General features: G+C 50.6%; 1 protein-coding gene across 9 annotated transcripts in view; it reads right to left on the bottom strand.

The window, feature by feature from the left end:
- The window catches only part of NHSL2 (NHS like 2), a 186,455-nt gene that overhangs the window by 12,868 nt on the left and 151,257 nt on the right, over positions 1-22,330 (bottom strand). For 4 of the 9 annotated variants that reach the window (XM_074324037.1, XM_074324040.1, XM_074324041.1 and 1 more), the window contains 4 exons: positions 5,526-5,681; positions 2,497-2,624; positions 1,984-2,179; positions 70-201 (listed from right to left, as the gene is read on the bottom strand). The exons of 2 other annotated variants lie outside the window; for them this stretch is intronic. In XM_074324037.1, coding sequence (XP_074180138.1) covers positions 70-201; positions 1,984-2,179; positions 2,497-2,624; positions 5,526-5,681 — 612 coding nt within the window. Of the gene's footprint in view, positions 1-69; positions 202-1,983; positions 2,180-2,496; positions 2,625-5,525; positions 5,682-6,650; positions 7,506-22,330 lie in introns of those variants that run through there. 3 more of the 9 variants (XM_074324038.1, XM_074324042.1, XM_074324044.1) reach the window with 3 other exon arrangements.

Below are 22,330 nucleotides of genomic sequence, written 5' to 3'. Positions count from 1 at the left end.
ACCTGGGTGATGGGATGGGTGGGAGTGAGCAAGAAAAAGGGTCTGGGGGATCAGCTGTGCTGGGGTCACCTTGGTCTCGCTGGGAAAAGTTAGAGAATCCAATAATGGTCCGCCTCCGCCTCAGGGTGGACTTGGGGTTCACGGCTGTCTCTGTGTTAAACAACGAGTGTCGCAAACTTGCGTGTTTATCAAACTGCTGCCCTGTAGCCAAAATAAAGACACTTGGGTGCATCCTGGCTTCTGTTTACAGTGGACATGGGCCTGGGGTGCAGAGAAGGGATGATGACAGCAGCTATGAGCATGAATAGCATCCAGGCAGGTGGCCCTTCCTCCACATCCCTCCCAACTTGGCCCTGGACACCCAGAGCCCCAAGGCACACGTGCTGGCTTTCATAAGCTGCACTTAGGGACACCTGTGAGTCTTAGGTGGCCGAGAGACATGGATTTCCAACCCTGGCTACATATAGAAATAAACTGGGCAGCTTTGGAAACTCCAATACCTGGATCCCACCCGGAACATTTAAATCTCAGGGAGGAGAGCCCAGGTACAAGTGTTTTCTCAAACGCCCCAGGTAACTGATTATTGAGATGTACAGCCCGGGGCGAGAACCACTGGTGTAGAGACACAGGTTGACACTAGATGTTTCTAGATCGTAATCTTTTCTCAGAGAAAGCCTTCATGTGGGCCAAAGGACAGCATCTCCAAGAAGCTGCCTGCCCCCCGCCCCTGCCCCCGCCACAGGAAGCAGCCTGGCAGTCTGTCATTGTGTCAAAGTTCACCCTTGCGTGGTGACTGAGATCTATTTTTCTTAAAGCACCAGGTCCTCGGTCTTTGCTGCTGTGGCACTGCTGGGGCAGGGTGAGGCAGGGGGTGAGGTCTGCTGCTCCCCTCACTGTCTCTCATTCAACAGCTGGCTAACCAAACTCCCCTCCGCCCCGTGGCTGCATATGACCCCTGCCCCTTGCAAGAGACTCCGTGGGCAAAGGTCAGCGGCAGTCTCATTGAGAGTCAGACAGAAGTTCGGAAATGAAGCGCCCACCAGCACTCTGTGAGTCTCCCCTGTCAGCCCTCACTCCTCTTGGCACAGCTCCCCAGGCTGTGGGCTATCTCATGCCTCTGACTGCCTGAAATGATCCCAGTGGGGCTGGATGACCCCGTATCCAGGGAGCATCAGCACATTGGCCAGAGCTGTCCTCATCATCTCCATCAACTTCTCCCAGCTGGATGCCTCTGATCCCTTTGGATTATAAAGTCTTGATTTCGAATCTCTTGGCCCTATCTCCTTCAGAAATGATCAACCCTCTTCCTTTTCCACTTACAGCCGCTGGAGTGTGCAGTACGAATTAGTAATGTGTGTGGTACAAGGTGTCACATGTCCCCAAAGTCACAGCCAGCTGAGTCACATACATCACTTTCTCCCTTTGGTCCTTCTGGCCTTGGTCCCTTCCTGTCACTTCCCTTCTTAGACACTTGCCTCACAAGTTGGGGAGGCCCACCTCACTGAAAGAGCGAGTGTCTACGTAAAGTGCCATAAGGCCCGAGGTCTGTGCCGTTGTGAGCCCCCTTTTACCACCAGCATTCTGAACCCCACACTTCCCCTCCGACTCCTATGCAAACCCAGCCTCTGGCACAAGAAGGTTTCTTTCCCCAGCGCAAACATAACTCACAAACGAGAAATGTCCACAGATGCTCCAAAAAGCACACACATTCTTAAAGTTTTAGAGTTTTCCGTTAAGAACATTTTGTTTGCTATCAAATGGTCTCAGTTAGTGTGGCAGTGCCAGTAGAGAGTGAAGAAAGAGCAGCCAGAGCCCCCTCTTCTGCATGCCTCCGTTCCCTGGCGAGAGCCATGACCTTGACAGTGCAGAGTGAGCCAGTAGCAAAGAAAGTCTTGCTCCCTCCCCCAGCCCCCAGTGCGTTTGGAGAAGATGGTCTGTAGTTGGCATGGAGGGAAGCAAACAGGTGGTGCTGAGCAACTCTACCAGAGATGTTGATTGGCACAATGTCAGAGTGCGTGGAGCAAGGCTGCAGCCACCGCCTCTCCTCTAGGGCGGGCAGAGGGAAGGGGCTAGTCCAGGCAGCTTGCTTGTCGGGTGGTGTCGACAGGCTCAGGGAGGCCCCAGGGGCCCTCACACCCTGGGTGGTGGTCTCATCCTCGCTCAGCTGCTGTTTTGTAGGCTGTTGGGAAAGAAGGTGATGGGAAGGGTTGCTCCCAACTGGGGCTGGATGAGCCATGCCCACGGGATGGCTGTCTAGGCAAGGCGGTCGGAGCCTTGGTCTGGGAGGCAGGAGAGCATGGACGGGCTGCCAGGCCAGACACCTGCTGTGCAGGGCCGTGTTGGCCGGCCAGCCGGGCCTCAGGGTGGCTCTGCTGGTGAGCAGAGGTGAGCAGCAGCTTCCAGTGCATAAGTGTGAACAGCTCGAGGTCCCCTGCTGGTGGGTGCAGGGCGAGCTCTGCATGCTGGCTCTCCCAGGCAGGGGAAGAGGCAACTCACCATCAGTACCAACTCCAGACGCCTGGCAGACTGGGGCCTTGGGTTAGGGGTGGGCTGAGGGGCCTCATCAGCAGAGCGGAAGGTCTGCCCCAGCAGTCTGGCCTCCGAGTACTGTTCCTCATATTCTTCTGAAAAATAGCACAGTGGATACACACTCTAGGGGGCCACGGCCCAGTGCTCCTGCTCTAGCTGGCAGGCCTGGCTTGCATGGTTTCTTAGGATATTTCCTGGCATCTCAGCCTCTGGGTTCAGAAATGGAAAAATGCCTACTCCCTGGGACTATGAGAGCTGAGGAGAAAAGAGTCAAGAGATTTGAGTTGTGCTGCTTCTGGGACCAAGCCCTTGCCTCAGTGGCCCCCACCTTAAGTGCTCAATTTGGAGACGAGGTTCAGAATGCAGACTTTTGCTACTTTATGCTGCAAGGTCCTCTCCAGGTTTTCTGAAGCCCTAGCCAGCACATGACCCGTGTGAAGCGCGGAGAGATTTGCATCAAGAAGTCCAGCATCCAATGCTCCCCTTGCATGTCAAGAGCTCTTGCTCGAGCCTCCGAGGGCCTGACTTCCTGCCCCTCAGTCCCACTGTAGGTTGTGGCAGGTCCAGGGTCTAAGGTGAAGGAGAGGGAAGGCGAAGGCAGTGCCACAGAAGGAAGGAGAGGTCAGGGAATAAGAAGGATGTGAAAGATCAGAATGGGGTTGCGTTTAAGTGATGAATTCCAGGAGTACATGAAGGAAATGAGAGTAAAGAATCAACAGGTAGGGCTGTTGCACATTTGAACAAAAACTTTCAAACTCATGGGAGCATTTGAGGTCTTGTTCCCCGGAATACGTCGTCAGTTTGACTCCAAGTCAAAAAAAAAATCAAAAAAAAATCACAGAAACTCAGAGTCAGGAGGGACCTGGAAAGTTTGGACTTCCTCCTCAGCAGTCCTTCCAGGGGCCTCTTCAGCCTCCGCACACACCTGCACAGGAGGGGGCAGCCTTCCTCCCAAGGCCACGTATTCCATCCAAGGACAGTTGGGGCTGTCACGTATGTCAGGAATGTTCTTCCTTATCTCGAGGTGAAATGTGCCTCCTGCTAGGTCCCCCTCCACGGGCCCATGGTGACAACACAGAGCACACTGGTTTTTCTTTTGCATGCTAGCTCCTCTCTTATCTGAACACAAGGCTCAGGGTGTCCTTTGGAATGTTGCTTCTCTAAGGTCACCACTGCCCTGGCAAGGAGGTGGGAGTTATGGCTGTACTGCAGGTGGGTAGCCACCTGCCGTTTTCTATTCTCCATTGGCATGAATAAACGAGAGCTGATAAGATGTCTTTTCACATTTAATGTTCACTCAACAAATGTCTACTGAGTGCCTCTTGGGGATCCAGCCATGCCAGGTGCTTCTGGAAACCCAAGAGATGCGTTTCTTTATGCTGACAAGCTCAGTCTGGTTAGGCAGACAGAATACATACCCAGGACTAGTAGACCAATGAGGAAAGGGATGAACAAATGAAAGAAAAAGCAGTTCAGAACTACAGAGGTCCTCTTCAGACGATGCTACAAAGCGCCGCATATGAGTGCTTATGGGTAGAACGATGCAAAGTGCAGGACTCGTGTTCAAGGTTTTCTTGGATGAGGCAAGAATAGAACTGAAGAAAGTGTAAGGATTGGAGTGGGGAAGTGGGAGAGAGGAAGGGCTTCTAGGCTTGGAAAAAAGGTCCGAATGGGACGGTGGGGGCCTGGTGGGTGTATGGAGCTTGTGACCTAGCACTGAGGCTTTATTTCTATTATTTTATTGAGCTATGACTTACCTCCACTAAAGTACATAAATCTTAAGCGTGAAGTTCAGTGAATGTGGCATATGTATGCCCCCTGGAACCTCCATCCACATATAGGCAGTATGCCAGTAGTCTCTCTCATACTGCTGAGTTTCAGTACTTTTGCCACTTCCGTTGGCTAAATCCCTCTGGTCGATGCCTATGTTTTCATATTGTAAGGTCCTATCAGGGACCACCTTGGTTTTTCTTTTATATTAACTTTAATATTATGTTTAGCTCAGCCCCTGTCCCAAAGGACATATATTGGGGGTTGGTGTTGCATCTTATCAGGGTTTCTCCAGCTGCAAGTTACTCCCGCTAAGCAATTTACATATTCCCTGTTTTTATTTATTTTTATTATTATTTTTATTCTTAATTTTTTATATTCCATTTTTAATTCTCACAAAATGGTGCCATATGCTTGGAATTGGAATCCCCGTTTTAAAGATGACACATTAAACGGAAGCTCAGAGAGGGTGGGCAATCTGCACAATGTCACACAGCTAGTTAGGTGTGCGAGTCACATTAGATTCTAGCTCTGCTTTCCATGTCTAGGTTTTGACCCTCTGCCTCCTGGGTGCGGTCTGACGGCTCAGGCACTCTGACTGGGCTGTTTCTCTGGGTCGTGTGGACCCAACTTTGCATACTACGAACTCATCCGTATACTCCAAAGACACTGGGATGGGAATTGGGGACGAAGGCAACTCTGGGGGCAGGGTATTGGGCTTGCTGTAGTGAGGCAGTAGCCACGCGGGACACATGTGGACGGGTTAGTGCAAGAGTAGAGTGACTGAAGCCGAGAGTGGAAGGCCCTGCAGATGCCTCCTTGGATGCCTGGATTCCCAAGGCATGGGTGATATGGCAAGAGGTCTGGAAGGTGTATGGGCCACACCTCGGGAGTCTCTCATCCAGCTGTATTTAAAAATGGTTTGACCTTTTGCCCTAACTGAGTCTCTGTTCTTTTTCCCCATAGACTACTGAACTTCAAAACCAAAAAAAAACAGAAAAAGAAAAGAAAAAGGGGTGGTGGTGGTGGTAAACAGCCATAGAAATAGGGTCTTTTAGAATCAGTCTACAAGGTGAAACCTGGAAAATACGTTTTGTTTTTCAATAGTTTGAAGCTGTTCTCTCTTTTTCTCTCACAGGCCCCCGTCCTCTGTGTTCTGGGCCTCCCTCCAGCCGCTGCGCATCTGGCCGGTGGGGTCCGACCACAGCGCCCCTCCCTCTCGGTACCTTGCAACAGGCTCTGGAGATTGAGCTGCGCCTCGCGAAGCAGCTCCTCTACACTCGGGGGCCTGCCCGAGGAGAGGAACACGTTCACTGGCTGTCGCCATGACGACCTCGAGTGGGCAGCCGCTGTCGCATTTTCCCGACCCGAGTTAGCTGCAGCTAGGGAAGGAGAGAGTCAGTGAGAGGCGCAGCCGAGGGGGGCGCGGCAGCCACTGGGCGCCCGCGGTGCCCGAAGCCCCGCCCCTGCCGGGGTGGGGGGGCGGGGCGAGTCGAGCTTAAAAGGCGGGGATCCCGGCCGCGGCAAGATTTTCCCTCGACAGATCCTGCCGCAGTCCGCTCCGCCCGGCCGCCCGCCTCGCCGCCCGCCCTCTCCGATCCCCGGGACGAGGTAACGCGCCCCGGGCCCCGCCGCCGCTGGGCCCTGCGCGCTGAGTGCCCGCCCTCCGCGCTCGGCCCGGTGGGTGTGGCACGGCCGCGCCCGCCGCGGCGCTCCGGTCCCCCCGGTGCCCCGCCGCAGCCTTTCGGCCTCCTTTCGCCGCCTCAGCTCCCCCACCCCACCCCCACCCCGCCCCGCCGCGCCCCGCCCGCGGACTCAGGGCCCCGGGCGAGCCCAGATGTCCGAGGCGTCGGGAAATCTCAACAGCCTCCGCATGGCGAACGTGGCCCTGCGAGAAGAATTAAATGCCCTTCGCGGGGAGAATGCCAATCTGGGCCTTCAGCTCGGAAGGGCCCTGGCTGAGGTGAATTCCTTGCGGGGCAATGTCTCGAGCTATATTCGCTGGCCGGTGCCCGGTGTGCCCGTCCTTGCCGAGGAGAACTTGGAGTTCCCGCTCAGCGACGTGGACGCCGTGCCCGAGGGCGAGCTGCCCTTCCTGTGCTGGCCGGCCCCACGCCCCGAGCCGGAGTGCGCCTCGGACGAGCCGTTGCTCAGCGCCACCCAGGACCGCAACGCCGCCGACGGCCAGGTTGACCCGCCCCCGCCCCCGCTGCCCAGCCAGGCCCCGGCCCCAGCCCCGGCCCCGGCGGCGCTGCCCCCGCCCGCCCCCCGGGAACTGCCCGCGCAGCCTGCTGCGCCGCAGCTGCAGCGGCCCGAGCTGGAGCCCTTTGCAGGCGACCCGGTGTACCTGCCTGAATTCCTGATGCGGCTAGAGACCTTCATAGCCGACCATGAGGACCACTTCCCCGGGGGCGCCGAGCGGGTGGCCTTTCTCATCTCCTTTTTCACCGGCGACGCCAAGGACTGGGCCGTCTCAGTCACCCAGGAAGGAAGCCCCCTGCGTGCCAACTTGGCACGCTTCCTCGATGAGATCCGTAAGAAATTCTGTGGCCCCATCCCCCCCATTGTGGCGAAAAAGGCCATCCGCAAGCTCAAGCAGGGGGACTGTACCCTGGGCAGCTATGCAGACGCTTTCCAGTTCCTGGCCCAGTTCTTGTCTTGGGACGACTGCCGCCTCCAAAACCAGTTCCTCAAAGGCCTGTCCGAATTCTTCCGCAAGGAGCTCTTATGGTCGACTGAAATGGCCGACCTGGACGAGCTGATTCTCGAATGTGTGGAGATTGAAAGGAAAGTGCGAGTCCCCAAGCCAATGCCGCTCCCTGGGGTTCGCAATTCCTTCTTCCCATTCGCTGCAGACCCTAATCTCGATGGCCACGAAGAAGAGGGGCGCCACAGTGAGGATGAAGATGCAGAGGTGCGCAGGCGCAGGCTTTACGAAAAGGAGCAGCGGAGGCGGGTGCGAGCTATTCAGCAGGAGATGAGGGAGCAGGAGCAGGAGGAGAAGAGGAAGAAGGAGGAAGAGATGAGGAGGAAGGAGAGGGAGGAGATGAAACAGAAAGTGGAGGACGACGACGACGAGGACGAGATCGTGGTGGTGGACGTTCTGGACGACGAGGAGGAGGAGGAGGAGATGCGCAAGAGGGAGGCTGAATTCAGGGGCCCGGGACCAGCACAGGAGCTGGAGCAGGAGCCCGAGCAGGAGGAAGAGACCGAGGACGAGGCCCAAGATGATGACCTAGATGAGCTCATGGACGTGCCACCAACCTTTGCCAACGCTTCATCCCAGACTTCCGGCTACTACCATGAAAATTTCCTAGACGCGTCGCCTCCCATAATACAGCCCAGCCGACGGAGGAACCAGAACCGGGTCCCCCTGCTGGAGGGCCTCCCAGGTACCAATTCACCCTTCTACAGCTCCCCGCCGCATATTCGCCGTGCGGGCCGCTTGGGGCAACGCCACACTCGAAGACGGCCCCCAGTGCTATTCCGCCTCACTCCGAGACAGGGGGGCCACCGGGCTTCACGTGGCCGAATTCGCGTGTGAGTGCTGGGCCCACATAGCCACCTAGAACACACCCTTCTACTGCGTCCCCTGCCCCTGCTGTTTGCTGCCACACCTGCCCCCTTTGCTGACCAGTACTTAAGGGCGTCGCAGGCCTGCAGAGCCTGAAGGAGACCTGCACAACTCCAGACCATCTTGCCACAATGAGCAGGGAGTGACAGGTGCCCAGCCAAGGCGCGTTCACAGTCCTGTTGACATGCACTCTGCTCAGGTTTCTGGGCCTGCTCCCATAAATGAACTGGTCACCCCCTCGCATTTCTCCTCTAGTTGTGCCTAACCCTGTGTTCTACAGTTTTCTCCTCCGACTGGCTCACCAGGGCTTTGCCCAGGGCCTTCCTGACCCACCCTGGGGAGCAGAAGGGCAGACTATACTGAACTCCTGAAGCCACTGATGCCACTTCATAGGTAAAACTGACAGACAGCAGGATTTGCTTCATGCCACACCTCCAGCAGAAGGGCCCCGAAGAGGACACTACATCTATCCGGTGACGGTGTACAAAGCCACATGTCAAATGGACAACTTGGCAAACTGGTTCTGCCTTTCCACAGACTACGGGACCAGGATCCCCGGACCAGCTCACTGAGTCTGGGGCCCTCTTGTCTTGGCTCACTGCCTTCCCAGGCATCCCCGGTGGGCAGAGCCCACAGTTACAGGTTTTACTCCTTTCCTTGACGTCTGGAGGGTGGGGAGGAGGACAAAGAAACAGCAACCACTCTGCCATGGTGAGCAGTGACTCTCTCCTTAGGGGCAGTGGTCTCCTCCCCGGCAGGCCTTAGACTGCATCTTGGCAGGAGTCCTGCCATCCTTGGGGATCCAGAGGAGGGCTCATTGGCTTTTCCCTCCCAGACTGCCAAAGAGAGGGCCGAGGCCTGCTCTGTAACTTCAATGGAAAGGATTCCTTAGTTCCCGAGGAGACAGAACCGTTCTCTCTACAGACTGCACCCCGTGCAGCCTCGCAGTTGGGGCATCCTCATGTCTCTTACATGGGGGTCAAGCCATGGCCTGGCGCTGGGCATCCATTAGACAATGAGGCGTGAGAAGATGACTGCCTCCTAGTGACTCCTGGGACTTCTGGGTACAAACCTAGGGACGCTTACAGAGCCCTGCTGCTTGCCTTTGGTCCAGAAAACACTGCTTCTGCAGTGCAAAGTCCGCGCTATGTCACTCTGGCCACAGAATGCCAGCCAAATCCACTGCTGGCCTGCACTGCCCTCGACACTGAGCTTCCTGCACAGTGCCCGGCAGCTGGCCAAGTGCGGCCAAAGTGTCTGGCCACAGGGAAGAAAGCCTCTGTCCCTCATCTGAGTCTGACAGGTAACCTCAGTCCAGCCTTAGGATTTTGAGCCTGGAAGCAAGACGAAGGAGCTGAAGGAAGAGGAGTCGCAGAAACTGGTTTCTGGCGAGGTCTGTGCATCAGTGGAAGGTAAGAAGCCCTTGTGCTTATCTTGTTTTTCTCAGCCTGGAGATCAGGGGAGCTGGGTTCCTATAACCTGTTGCTGCCTTTTAACAGGCTCCCCCTCCTCCAAAGAGAAAAATCATGCATAATCGTTATAGAAAATTTAGAACAGAGAAAACTAGGCCAAAAAAACCCATAAACATTCAGAACCCCACCACACACACACACACACACACACGTACTATTAACACTTTGCTGCCTTTCTTTCTAGTGTGTTCTCAGAGCGCCTTTCAAAGCTCTTGATCAGCAGATTTAAAATGGCTGCCACCTGTTCAGTCGTGCCACCTGAATAATTTATTTAAGGATTCTCCTAGTTTGTTGGACATTTCAGTTGCCCGGTTTTCCCCACCCCCACCAGTGCAGGAGTAAACAACACTGTAAAGAAAATGTCTGTTTTTCAGCTATTTCCTCAGGAGAGAGTTCCAGAAGGGGAACTGCTGTTCTTTGAGGCTGTGGACCCTGTTTGCTGACGGTTGACATGCTTGTTCTGCTGCCCGTGTCCCTGCCAGAGAAGTGCAAAGGACAGGTGCCTTGCACCCCCATCTCCAGGGACCCATCAGCACACGCCCTGCCTGTTCCCTGGCGCTTGTCACCCTGAGACCTGTAGCCTCAGCCTGGGCAAGACTGGGTGAGCAGTGAGCTGGTTCCTGGCCCTTTGGTGGCAAGGGGGCCTGGGCTTCCCTTGACCCTCTCCCTCTTTTTCCAGATCTTCTATACCTGTGACGTAACAGCCACAAGAGCTGTAAGAGGAACTGTGGGCTCTGGGCGCTTTCTTGGGTTGAAAGGGGTGGGAAGATGCATGCAGGGGTATGAAGGCAGCCCAAGGATTCCCAGAGACTCGGAAGGAAACCCGTTGGAATAAATTTGTTACTGTTATTGTGTTACTGTGTTGTGAAGATAAATCTTTCTGTATGCTAAAGCTTTCTCCTCAATAAAAATATAAAGGGTGTGTAAAGACTGTGTCTGTCTGGGTTACTGAGCAGGCCTGGATGGGTACCCAGTAGGTACCAGGTACTTCCCAGGCAGCTTGCGTGAAGCAACCCTAGCCTGAAGCCTTGCAGTGCTTAGATGAGGAAACTGAGGCCCACTGAGGCTCAGGGGACCTACCTCGAGTCCTACGCATTTGTCAGAGGGAAGCGGAGGGACTAGGTGTCTTGAAAAATAGCATTAGTTCTCCACTTACTGGGATGCAAAGGTATGAATGGCCTAGCCGCACCATCCTGTAACGGCCCCCCAAAAGGCCCCCACCGCGCGCGCGCACGGACTTGGGAGGGAGGGAGAGAGGGAGGCCGGCCCTTCCACTTTTGGGCACTAGGTGGTGCCATGGGACACCAGTGAGCTAGCTGGTGAAGGTTTTCAAACAGCTCCAGAGCAGACCTGCAGCGACCCTCCCAGCAAGATTTCACTGCTCCTCACAGACTGTGTGTCAGAAGAAACTGAATCCCATCTGGGATTTGCTCCAGTTCCCCGGCCGTGATTTGGGAATTTTTTTCCTGCTGCAGTGGGTGGGAACTTTACTGAGCCCCCACTAGGTACAAGCGGTGAGCCCCGCATTTGGCATGCGTTATGTTAGTCCATCTCACCCTCACCTTACACATGCGGAAAGAGGCTTAGAGAGGAGAAGTCACTGACCCAGGGTTTACAGCTCCAGCGGCACTGGGTCCCTCTCTGCCTCCATGGGCAGGCCTTACTGTCTCCCCGGTGGGCCCCGTCCTGCCTACCTTCTGCCAGCTTACAGGAGCGCACTGAGAGACAAAGCCCCATCTCAGAGGCTCCTTGGCTTTGTCCCTTTAAGGGGGAGGAAGGAAGAAAGGGAGGGAGACAACCAATGTGTTTCTGACCATGTGCAGGCACTTGCACCAACACCACCTCATTTCATCCTCACAACAACTCAGGCAGGTAATGGTGTGTTGGTTTAGAGCCCAGGGACCTGACTCAGATGTTAGGTTCCATGGGGGACTCAGGTCTGTGTTACTCTCTGAACTCTAGTCCACCGTGCTGTTTCCTAGGAAAGCCTGACAAGCTCAAGCCTCAACCTGACTGCATTCTGGGTCTTTGCCCAGGTGCACTGTCTCCGGAGGCCCTGAGAAAGGCAGCCAGGCGGCGATTCTTCCCTGCGGTGGAGGGCCTGCAGAGTAGGGCAGGCAGTGCCAAGTTTGTGGGGATGATTATACATGAGTGTGTGGCTCACTGCCCCTTCGGGGGAGGGACAGGGCTGTCGGGGTGTGAGCTGCACCCGTTCCTCTTTGGGGTCAGATAAGGTGTCCAGCAACCCCGAGTGTCTCATGCCTGTTGCAGGCTCCTCAGGTTGTGCTCATCAGAGCAGTGGAGGAAAGAGGAGTAGGGTGGACCTTGCCCAACCCTGCAGCCCAAAGCCCTGTGAGTATAGGGAACAGGGCCCTGGATTCCAGCCCGTGAGGCCCATTCCTGCTCAGGCCACAGCTTCTCTTCCATCTATTCAACGTTGGGTCCCTAGGACCCAGCATACGGCTGGGCATATAGTAGGATCTCAACCCTAGTTTGGTACATAAATGAAGTGAGTGAATGAATGGGCCACTTGCTAGAGGCATCTGCATGGTCTGGAGCCTGGAGGAGTAGAGGCTCTCCTCCAAAATGGAATCAGAAGCCCCCCAACCTCCCTAACTTGAAAGCATGTGCTGCAATGACCTTCATTTACTAGGTGCACATGTAAGATCTTGAAGTCAGGTTCGGAAAACCAACTGCAGGAGCCTGAGTGGGGAACGTGTGCTTAGAGGAAACTTGTAGAAAAAAAATTTGCAAAGTTCAGTCAGTGAGGGCTCAGGATGAATCAGCAGAATGGGTGCCAGAAATGCTTATGCCCCTGGGGTCCTGGCCATCCACTGGGAGGTGGCCAGGTTGCACCTCACAGAAGCCCCTTTGCATGCCAGGAGTTAGGAAATATTAGAATAAAAGAAAGAAGGAAGGAAAGAGTGAGGGCAGTAGCAGGGTGACTGGGACGGTGAGGGTCACGAAAACCCTGTTCCAAGGGATGGAGGAAGACAGAAAATCTTGCTGTCTGAAGCGGGCCCCACTGTTCCCCTCATTCTGCTAGGAAACTGGCCGCTCAAGGTTACTTGCAGAACTTGACTGTGAACTCCAGCAGTTTGACTTCAGAACTCATAACCACTACCCTCCATTCCCACTTGCACTGACCCTAAGAACTGAGTCATGGAGAGGCGGCTTTGCCCCTCCCAGGAATAAGGTGAGGCAAGAGATTATCACAAAATTGGGGGGGGAGGAGCTTCACTCCCACCACTAGCACTTCCTGCATCCTGCCCAGACTCGGGGAAAACTCTGCAGGCCACTTCTCCCCAGGGACTGAAAAGCCACAGAAACACAAAGCACAGGGTTCTTGGTTGCCCTGGTAACAGCAGGACCTACTTGGAAGAAAACAGTCTCTGAAAGGCTTAGGAGGGTGGGTATTTCCTTTGACAGAGGACAGGCTCAGACCTGCTCCTTGAGTCCCCTCTCCCCTTCCGGTCTGCCACACAAAGGGGTACAGCTGGGGCCCCTCACTGCAGCAACTCTCCTGGGAGGGGAGGAAGCCTCACCTCGTAGGTCCCTGAGGAGAGCAAGTGTGCCCTGCAAGTGCAGTCTTATCAGCTCCTTACCACTTACTGAACAAGACCCAGAGAGAGTCCAGAAGTTCCAGGCTTCTCCCCCCAAGTTCAGGCCCTCATCACCTTTCACCTGGACTACCAAAGTAGCTCCTCTGCTGCTGTAACCTGCTTCCAGTCTCCACCCACCTTCCTCTGAATGCACAAACTGGCCCTCTTCCTCATACACAGAATCTCCCATGGTGCTTCTGCCCCCAGTGGAAGACCTGTGCACCTGACTCAGGCATTCTTCACTATCTGGGCACAAACTCCGTACATCATCTCATCTGCCCACGCCCTCCTTCTTCCCTCTTCCATTCAGTCCAAAGCCGACTTCCTTCTTCCTTCCTTCCTTTCATACCAGGGCCTTTCCTGCCCCTGGGCCTTTGCACTCCCTATTCCCTCTGCCTTAAAACTTCATGAGCACTCCTGGCCCCACTCCAACTGGCAGTCTCCCCAGCTCATAGACCGCTTTCTCCACAAGGCAGCCTTCACTCCCCAGATGAGCTTCTGCCCTTCTGAGTCCCCACTCGCTACCCCGCCTGCATGGGCTGATGGTATGCAGGTGGGGTTGGCAGCACCCCCACACCCATCGAGTTGGAGGTGTGGACAGCAGGAACAAGTTGGGGAAGAGAAAGCAGAAGCTCACAGACTTGCTCCTTCTGCCAACTGAGCACCCTGCTGATGGCTTCTGCCTCTGGCCTTGAGAGTCACACACACCTGCCTCATTGTGTACCCTTGGGTTGGTCGCTTTCCCTCTCTAAGTCCCCGTTTCTTTCTTCTAAAAATGGAGATAGTAATAGGATATATTGGTGACGTAACCGATATGAACTGACAACAATAAAAACAGCTAATATTTATTAGCACTTACTATTTGTTGGGCACTAATGTCATAGCGCTAGCATGGAAGTGCTTTTGAGCGTGCCAGTCAGATAGGGAAGGTTCTGTGGGTCACAATGAGACCAGTGGGGCAGGAGAGCACCGACATGCAGTGCAGGGGTCTTAACCTCTTTTAGGTCATAGTTCCCTCCAGCAATTTGGTGAAACCTCTACACCCCTTCTCAGAATAATGTTTTCAGATGCATAAAATCAAATATATACAATTCCAAAGGAAGCCAATCACATTGAAATAGTAACAAGATATTTTTAAGAACCTGTCATCTTGTTATACTACTACTTTAATAACGCGTTAAGTCACACGACTTAGTGGCAAGTTTATAGATTAGAAGTTTTGAAGTGATGATGAGTATCAGTTAATTTCTTTCAGATACAACAACTGTAATGTGACATGAGAATATCTGTGATTTCTATTGGGGATAAAGTCACAGGTACCGCTAATACTATTATGGCTTGTTGCCTACATTCCTAATTTGAGGAAATGCTGATTTCTGAAAAAATTAAATAATTTCCCCATCCACGTTCATAGGCCCCCTAACTTCTCTCCACACAGCCTTTGGAGGTCCATGGAGCTCAAGTTAAGCAGCCTGGCCCTCGGGTGTCAGAGAAAAGACAATGGCTGTGAGGAAAAGCTGGGGGGCTGGCAGAAAGACAAGCGTGTGCTTTCTCTTTCCAGAACTGTTTACACAAATCGAAGTCTGGCAGCTTGCTCTTCCTCTTCATCCTGAGTCAGCAGCTCAGGGTGGGGCAGAGGCTGTCACACTTGCTTTGAGTTTCAAGCTCACAATACACCCAGCTCTAAGACTTGATTTGTTGCCACGTCCTTACCAGTAAAATCTTGGTGTTTTGCTCCACTTTAGAATTTGGACCTGCTTGCACAGCACACACAGATTTCCCATTAGTCTGGAAATAATCTTTTTTTTTTTTTTTATTAACACAATGGAATACTATTCGGCGGTATGGAAATAATCTTTAAGGGGACGTTTTCTGAGCTAATGGAGGTGTTTCCCCTAGCACCTCAGCCAGGCTGAGGGCTCCCAGAGAGAAGGGGGAAAGATCACCAACTGTGCCATGCAGCCCAGAACACCCGTCATAACCTCATAACCGGCACTTTTCCAAAATACCGAGTGCTTTTTCCTGACTTCCTGACTTTGCCACCTGTCAGCTGAGTCCCTGCCAGCCAGGGCAGCACGGTCCTGCATGCCCAGCCAAGGAGACAAATGGTGGGAACAGCAGTAGGTCTCTGTTCCCATTCAGGACGCAGCACTGCACATAAAGAACCAGGGATCAAAGAGAGAAGACCCCAAGTACTAAAATCAGAAATGAAACAGTAGATATTACAACCATCCTTATAGAAATAAAAAGGATCACAAAAAGAATACTATGAACAATTGTATGATAATAAATCAATATAAGTTAGATGAAATGCATAAATTCCTAGAAAGACACAAACTATTGTAAGTGACTGAAGAAGAAATAGAGACTCCAAATAAACCCATGATAAGTGAAGACATTGAATTAATAATCAAAACTACCCATGAAGAAAAGCCAAGACATGGATGTCTTCTTTGGTGAATTTTACCAAACATTTAAATAATTAATGTCCACTCTTTACACACTCTTTCAAAATACAAAAGAGGAGGTAACACTTCTCAACTCATTCTATGAAGTCACTATACCCTGATATCAAAACTAGACAGAAACATCACAAGAAAACCGCAGACCGATATCGCTTATAAACATGGACACACAAATCCTTAGCAAAATACTAGCAAACCAAATCCAGCAACAGATAAAAAGGATTATACACCATAACCAAGTAGGAGGATTTATCCCGGGAATGCAAAGTTAATGTAACATCTGAAAATGAATTAATGAAATATACTATACCAATAGAATAAAAAACAAAAATACGATCATCTCAGTAGAAACAGAAAAGGCATTTGACAAAATTCAACACACTTTCATGATAAAAACACTCAACAAACTAGGAATAGAAAGGAATTCCCTCAACCTGACAAAAGGCTTCTATGATAAATCCACCATAACATCACAATGGTGACACCCTAGAAGCATTCCCTTTAAGATCGGGAACAAGACAAGTCCACTCTCACTAATTCTACTCAACATTGTACTGGAGGTTCTAGCCAGAGCAATTGGATAAGAAATAAATAAATAAAAGGCATAGGAAAGACTGCAAAGGAATAAGTTAACTATATTTGTAGATGACATGATCTTGTATACAGAAATCCTAAGGAATCCACTAAAAAAACTATTAGAATTAATCAATGAGTTCGACAAAGTTTCAGGATATAAAATCAATATAAGAAATTGCAATGAACAATCTGAAATAAAATTAAGAAAACAATTCCATTTACAATATCATAAAAGAACAAAACTCAGAATAAATGAAACAAAAGTGGTACAAGACTTGTACACTGAAAACTTCTTGTACACATAGAAAATATGTTGAAAGAAATTAAAGAAGATTGAAAACAATGGAGATATCCCATGTTAATGGATCAAAATACCTAATATTGTCAAGATGGTAGTAATACTCCCCAAAGTGATCTACAGATTCAATATAGTCCCTATCAGAGGCCCAGCTGGGTTATTTATAGAAAGATACACATACTTTTGAAATCAGGAAGTGTGATTATTGGTGTTGAGCCTAACTTCCCTCCCAGGGCCACATGGCCTTATAGTGATGGTAGATATCATTACCATAGTGGCATACTTTTTCTCTTGCTCCAGATTTTCATCTATCCCAGCCAATTAAAAAATGAGCAAAGGACCTGAATAGACATCTCTCCAAAGAATGGCTGATGAACACATGAAAAGACACTCATTAGTCATCAGGGAAATGCAGGCCATTGGGGCTATAGTAAAGTCTTATTGAGACCATTGTAACCCTAGTAGGTGTGAAATGGCTACAGATGCAGGACTTAGCCAGACCATCAGCTCGAATGTGTCTTTTGGAGCAAAAATTAATATAAGACCCGGTCTTATATCATATTATTATTATATCATATCATATCATATCATATCATATTATATTATAATATTACATTAGACATGGTCTTATATTATAGTAAAACAAGACTGGGTCTTATATTACATTAGAGCTGATGGTCTGGCTAGGTCTTATTTTTGGGGAAACACGGTATTTACAATAGCCTAAAAGTGGAAGCAACCCAAAGGTGCATGAACCTGTAAATGGGTAAGTAAATAAAAAAAATGTGGGCCCTCCACACAATGGAATATCATTCAACCATAAAAATGAATGAAGCTCTGATACACGTTACGACATGGATGTACCTTGGAGACATTATGCCACATGAAAGAAGCCAGTGACTAAATGCAACACATTATGAGATTCCATTTACATGGCACATCTAGAATAGGCAAATCCATACAGACAGAAAGTAGATTGGGTAGTAGCTGCCAGGGACAGGGGAGGGAAGTGAGGAGAAACGGGGTACAGGGTTTCTTTCTGGGGTATTTAAAATGTTCTAAAATTGTTGCATGGCTGCACAATGCTTTAAAGATACTAAAACTCATGGAAATGTACACTTTAAATGGGTGAACTATATGGCATATCCCTGAATTATGTCTAAGTAAAGCTGTTACCAGGAAAAAAAAAAAAAGAACCTCGGTAAGTCAGAAACATACTTCAGCAGCATACTCCAGCATCAAAACACAGGCCACAAAATGAGCTCAAGGTAGCTATGTGATAAACTGCAGCAATTCTCGTGTATGTTAGTAGATTCCACATGACAACTTACCAACAGGTATGCTACCAATTAAAGGTCACCTGGTTACTGGGGTGCAAAGAAACACTCTATAGAGAAAAGCACCATATTCAGATCTTAGGAAACTTTTACTGGGACTTCTTTGTTCCACGTACCATAGTTAAAAAGAGGAAAGTGGGGCTGAAAGTGACACATGTGGTTGGACTTTCAAGCTTACCACACGCAGCCACCCCAGTAATCTGACCTGGATCTTGATCTTGAAGTCAGCTATGCTTAGTCTTACGCCAGGATTTTATAGATAGAGATCTAGTTCAAGCTCTGGCCAAATATTCAGACTTCTCCCCAGCAGTCAGTCAAGTTGTCACAGGTTGATTCTCGGCTGGAAACTTTTGCCCTCCCTGAGGATGAGTCTATTGCCCAGCCCCCATGCCCACCTCCACTTGTCCTCACTGTACTGAGGCCAGCCCTCATCGGTACTGTTGCTGAGGTTCCTCAGTTGGACCAGACTTTGTGCTCATAACTCCTCCCGTGGGTCTCATATTTTAAGGAGCATCAGAATTGCCTGAAGGGCCTGTTAAAACACATTGCTGGGCCCTGCTCCCAGAGTTTCTAATCGAGTAGGCCTGGAGCAGAGTCCCAGGTTCTGCATTTCTCACAAGTTCCCAAGGGTTGCTGAGGCTGCTGGCACACACTTCAGAGGCACCCAGACCCCCGACCAGTCCTAACAGGGGTCAGGAACGGGCCATCACTTACCGTCTTCTCCTTCCCTCACCCCTCTGCACTGGCGGGACATCCACCGAGGAGCACCACATCAGAAGGGGGTTCCTTGAAGACACGGCTCATTCATGCCAGTCTTGGACTCAATTAGCTAAATGCCATCCCATCCATTAAAAGGACTGATAAATCAGTCCCTAGCTGCCAGGCTGCCCCCACTGCTGCTGTCACTTGACTGGCGCCTGCAGCCAATTGATCTCACAGGTTAATAAGATTCACTCAGCCGACTGCCTGCAGTCTCCCATGTCCTTCCAAACTGGGTAGGCTCAGGCTTGTCCTGGGTGCCAGAAAGCTCCACTATCCTCCGAGAGAGTGAGGGCCATTCTGTGTCATGTCAACTACGCCATATTTCACTTTGTGATTTGCAGGAGTGACACTGGCTCATCTGGAAATTGGTTGGTGGGAACAGACTGGTTCAGCATTAATGAGGAGGAACAGATTGGTCCGTCTGACCACAAAACAAATCACTTGAAAATTTGGGCAGCTCTGTCCCCAGGGAAAGGGGGCAAGACCTGAAGTCACACAGAGCTGGCCCTGAGAATCTGCCTCATCCCGACATAGCTGTGTCTCCGCTCTGAACGCAGGTTTCCACTGATAAAATGGGGCCAATAATACTTCCAGTTTGTCTTCATTCCAGAGCAATGAAAGGACCTTAGGAGAAAAAGCCTGGAGCAATGGTTTTGATCCTGGGAAGCACGGAAACCAGAGGCTGGCCCATCGATGGCCCTCAGGTAACTGCCTGAGGAGACAACTCAGGAATGGGGATCAGAGCTGGGCCTCCTGAGTTCAAATTCCCCCTTAACATGTGCCTGTGACCTTGTCCTTCATGGAGGTCACCCCTGCCAGACAGACCCCTTATAGTGGACAGAAAACTTTCTGTTGCAAGTGTTGGCAGAGCTGCCTGCCCTCTTTGGGGATTGCCTGCCCAATGTCACATCTCCCTCCAGGGACGTAACTCAGGATGACTGGAAGGGGCAGTGTCAGCACCAGAGCCCAGCCTGCAGATGACCTTGACTGAAGCCTTCATCGGGACTGTGGTATAGTTTACTTTATCCTTTCTGCACAACCCTGCTTCCTTACCCCCTTTCCACAGCAGTTGATCCCAAGAGCCTCTTTAATAAACTTCCTGCACACTAGTCTCCACTTCACAGTCCACTTTCTGGGACAACCAAGCTCCCTTGGCAGAGAGCGCACTTTGCAATTTGAAAGGTGCACTGACAAAGCTGCCATCGGCTCCAGTGGTGATGGAATGACCTGCTCACCTTTCTTGCTCCCTTTCCTTGCTAATGGCTCCTAGGTAACGTCTCTCTTTAAAAAAATTGTCAACTTTAATTTCTTTCTTTTGTGCCTTCCTTTTTTTCTTATTATAAAACCAAAGCATGTTTATCACAGTAGAAAATCAGAATATACAAGCAAAGTGAAAGGGGAAAATAACACACATAATCCTACCCACCAGAGACCAACACTGCTGGTACCTCAGGTGTATCTTTTTGGAAAATTTCTTCTGCCAAACAAATATGGGATCACACTGTAAATATTGCTTTCTGGTTTGCTGAAACTCTCACTCCCACAACAAATACTTTCTGCCAGCCATGTTCAGCCACCCTGTGAGAATGGGGAAGTGCAGACTCAGAGCCCGTGGACAGCCAGAGGCCCTCACCCAGACCCCTCACATAATAGAGATGTGGAAACTGAGGCCCAGGAACAGGAAGGGCTTCTTCTTAGGCCCCACACTGAGTGAGCATGACATGGGCCCTCCCCAGATCACCTCCCAACCTAACTACTATGTTCAAACCAGAAGAGGAGCAGGAAATAAATGCAAGACAATGAGGACAGCATGCCAGTGTTTGTGCCTGGGTCTGGGCCACTCTGCAGGGTTCAGAGCCCAGTTCTCAATCAGGACGCTAGATTGTGCATCCCTCACTGCCACTGTCATCCCTGCTATGGCTCGTTACTCTGCAGCCCTGCCTCTCATGTGTGCCCAGCACAATGGCCAGAGGAATCATTTTCAAAAGTCAGGGGTGAGGCGATGAATTCTTAGATATGACACCCAAAGCACGAGCAACAAAAGAAAGAAATAGATAGGGCCAGCCCGGTGGCTCAGGTGGTTAGAGCTCCATGCTCCTAACTCTGAAGGCTGCCGGTTCGATTCCCACATGGGCCAGTGGGCTCTCAACCACAAGGTTGCCAGTTGAATCCCTCAAGTCCTGCAAGAGATGGTGGGCTCCGCCCCCTGCAACTAAGATTGAACACGGCACCTTGAGCTGAGCTGCCGCTGAGCTCCCGGATGGCTCAGTTGTTTGGAGTGTGTCCTTTCAACCACAGGATTGCCGGTTCGACTCCCGCAAGGGATGGTGGGCTGCGCCTCCTGCAACTAGCAACGGCAACTGGACCTGGAGCTGAGCTGCGCCCTCCACAACTAAGACTGAAAGGACAATAACTTGAAGCTGAATGGCACCCTCCACAACTAAGATTGAAAGGACAACAACTTGACTTGGAAAAAAGTCCTGGAATTACACACTGTTCCCCAATAAAGTCCTGTTCCCCTTCCCCAATAAAATCTTTAAAAAAAAGAAAGAAAGAAAGAAAGAAAGAAAGAAAGAAAGAAAGAAAGAAAGAAAGAGATAAATTGGGCTTCATTCAAATGAAAACTTTTGTGCTTCAAAGGACACCATCAAGAAAATGAAGACAGCCCACAGAGCTGGAGAAAATATTTGCCAATCATATAGCTGATAAGGAATTTGTATCTAGAATATATAAAATCTCACAACTCAATAATTAAGACAAACCAATCCAAAACCAGGTAAAGGATCTGGATAGACATCTCTTCAAAGAAGATACACAAGATGGCCAACAAGAACAGGAGAAGATGCTCACCAGCATTAGTCATCAGGGAAACACAAACCAAAACCACAGTGAGATACCTCCTCCCACTCACGAGAATGACAAGAATCAGGTAATAATAAGTGTTTGCGAGAATGTGGAGGAATTGGAACCCTCATGCACAGCTGGAGGGAATGTAAAATGTTGCAGCCATTGTGGAAAGCGGACTGCAGTTCCTCAAACTATTGAACATAGAGTTTAACCATAGAGTTACCACATGACCCAGTAACTCCACTCATAGTTATCTACCCAAGAAAATTGGAAACATATATCCACACAAAAACTTGTACATGAATGCTTATAGCAATATTATACACAATAGCCAAAGGTGGAAACAACCCAAAAGTCCATCAACAGATGAGTGGATAAACAAAACGTGATATAGTCATACAATGGAACATTATTTGGCAATAAAAAGGAATGAAGCTCTGATATGTGCTATAATATGGATGAATCTTGACAACTTTATGCTAAGTTGAAAGAAGGCAGACACAAAAAGTCACACATTGTATGACTCCATTCATATGACATGTCCAGATAGGCAAATCCATAAAGACAGAAAATAGACTAGTGGTTACCCATGGCTGGGGGCTGGGAGTTGGTACAAGTGGGAAGTAACTGCTAATTGCTACAGGGTTTCCTTCGGGGGATAATGCGAACGTTCTGGCATTAGATAGTGGTGATAGCTGCACATGTGTGGGAATGTACTAAGAACCACTGAATTGTGTGCTTTAAGTGGGTGAAGTCTAGCTCAACAAACCTGCTATTAAAGAACACAGTCTATCAGATCCTCTTCCCATTGGCACTCATCACACTAGACTAAAACGCAAAGTCCTTGCCATGAGCTGGCCGCCGGCCCCTCTCTGGTCTCATCGCCTGCCACCCTCCTTGCTTGTTCTACTCCGGTCACTACAGCCTCCTTGGTGCTTTGCAAACACGCCAGGCTCATTCTCACGTTAAGGCCTTTGCACGGGCCATCGCCTCTGCCTGGAGTAGTCTTCCACCAGTTATGTGGCTTCTTCTTTCATTTGGGTCTCTCTCGCATGTCACCTCCTCAGGTAGACCTTCTCTGATTCTGCAATCCTAGTC

This window comes from Rhinolophus sinicus, chromosome X (genome assembly GCF_036562045.2).
Source record: "Rhinolophus sinicus isolate RSC01 chromosome X, ASM3656204v1, whole genome shotgun sequence".
Taxonomy (NCBI): domain Eukaryota; kingdom Metazoa; phylum Chordata; class Mammalia; order Chiroptera; family Rhinolophidae; genus Rhinolophus; species Rhinolophus sinicus.
Note: the sequence above shows the minus strand (reverse complement) of the source record. Positions and strands in the feature narration are given on the sequence as shown.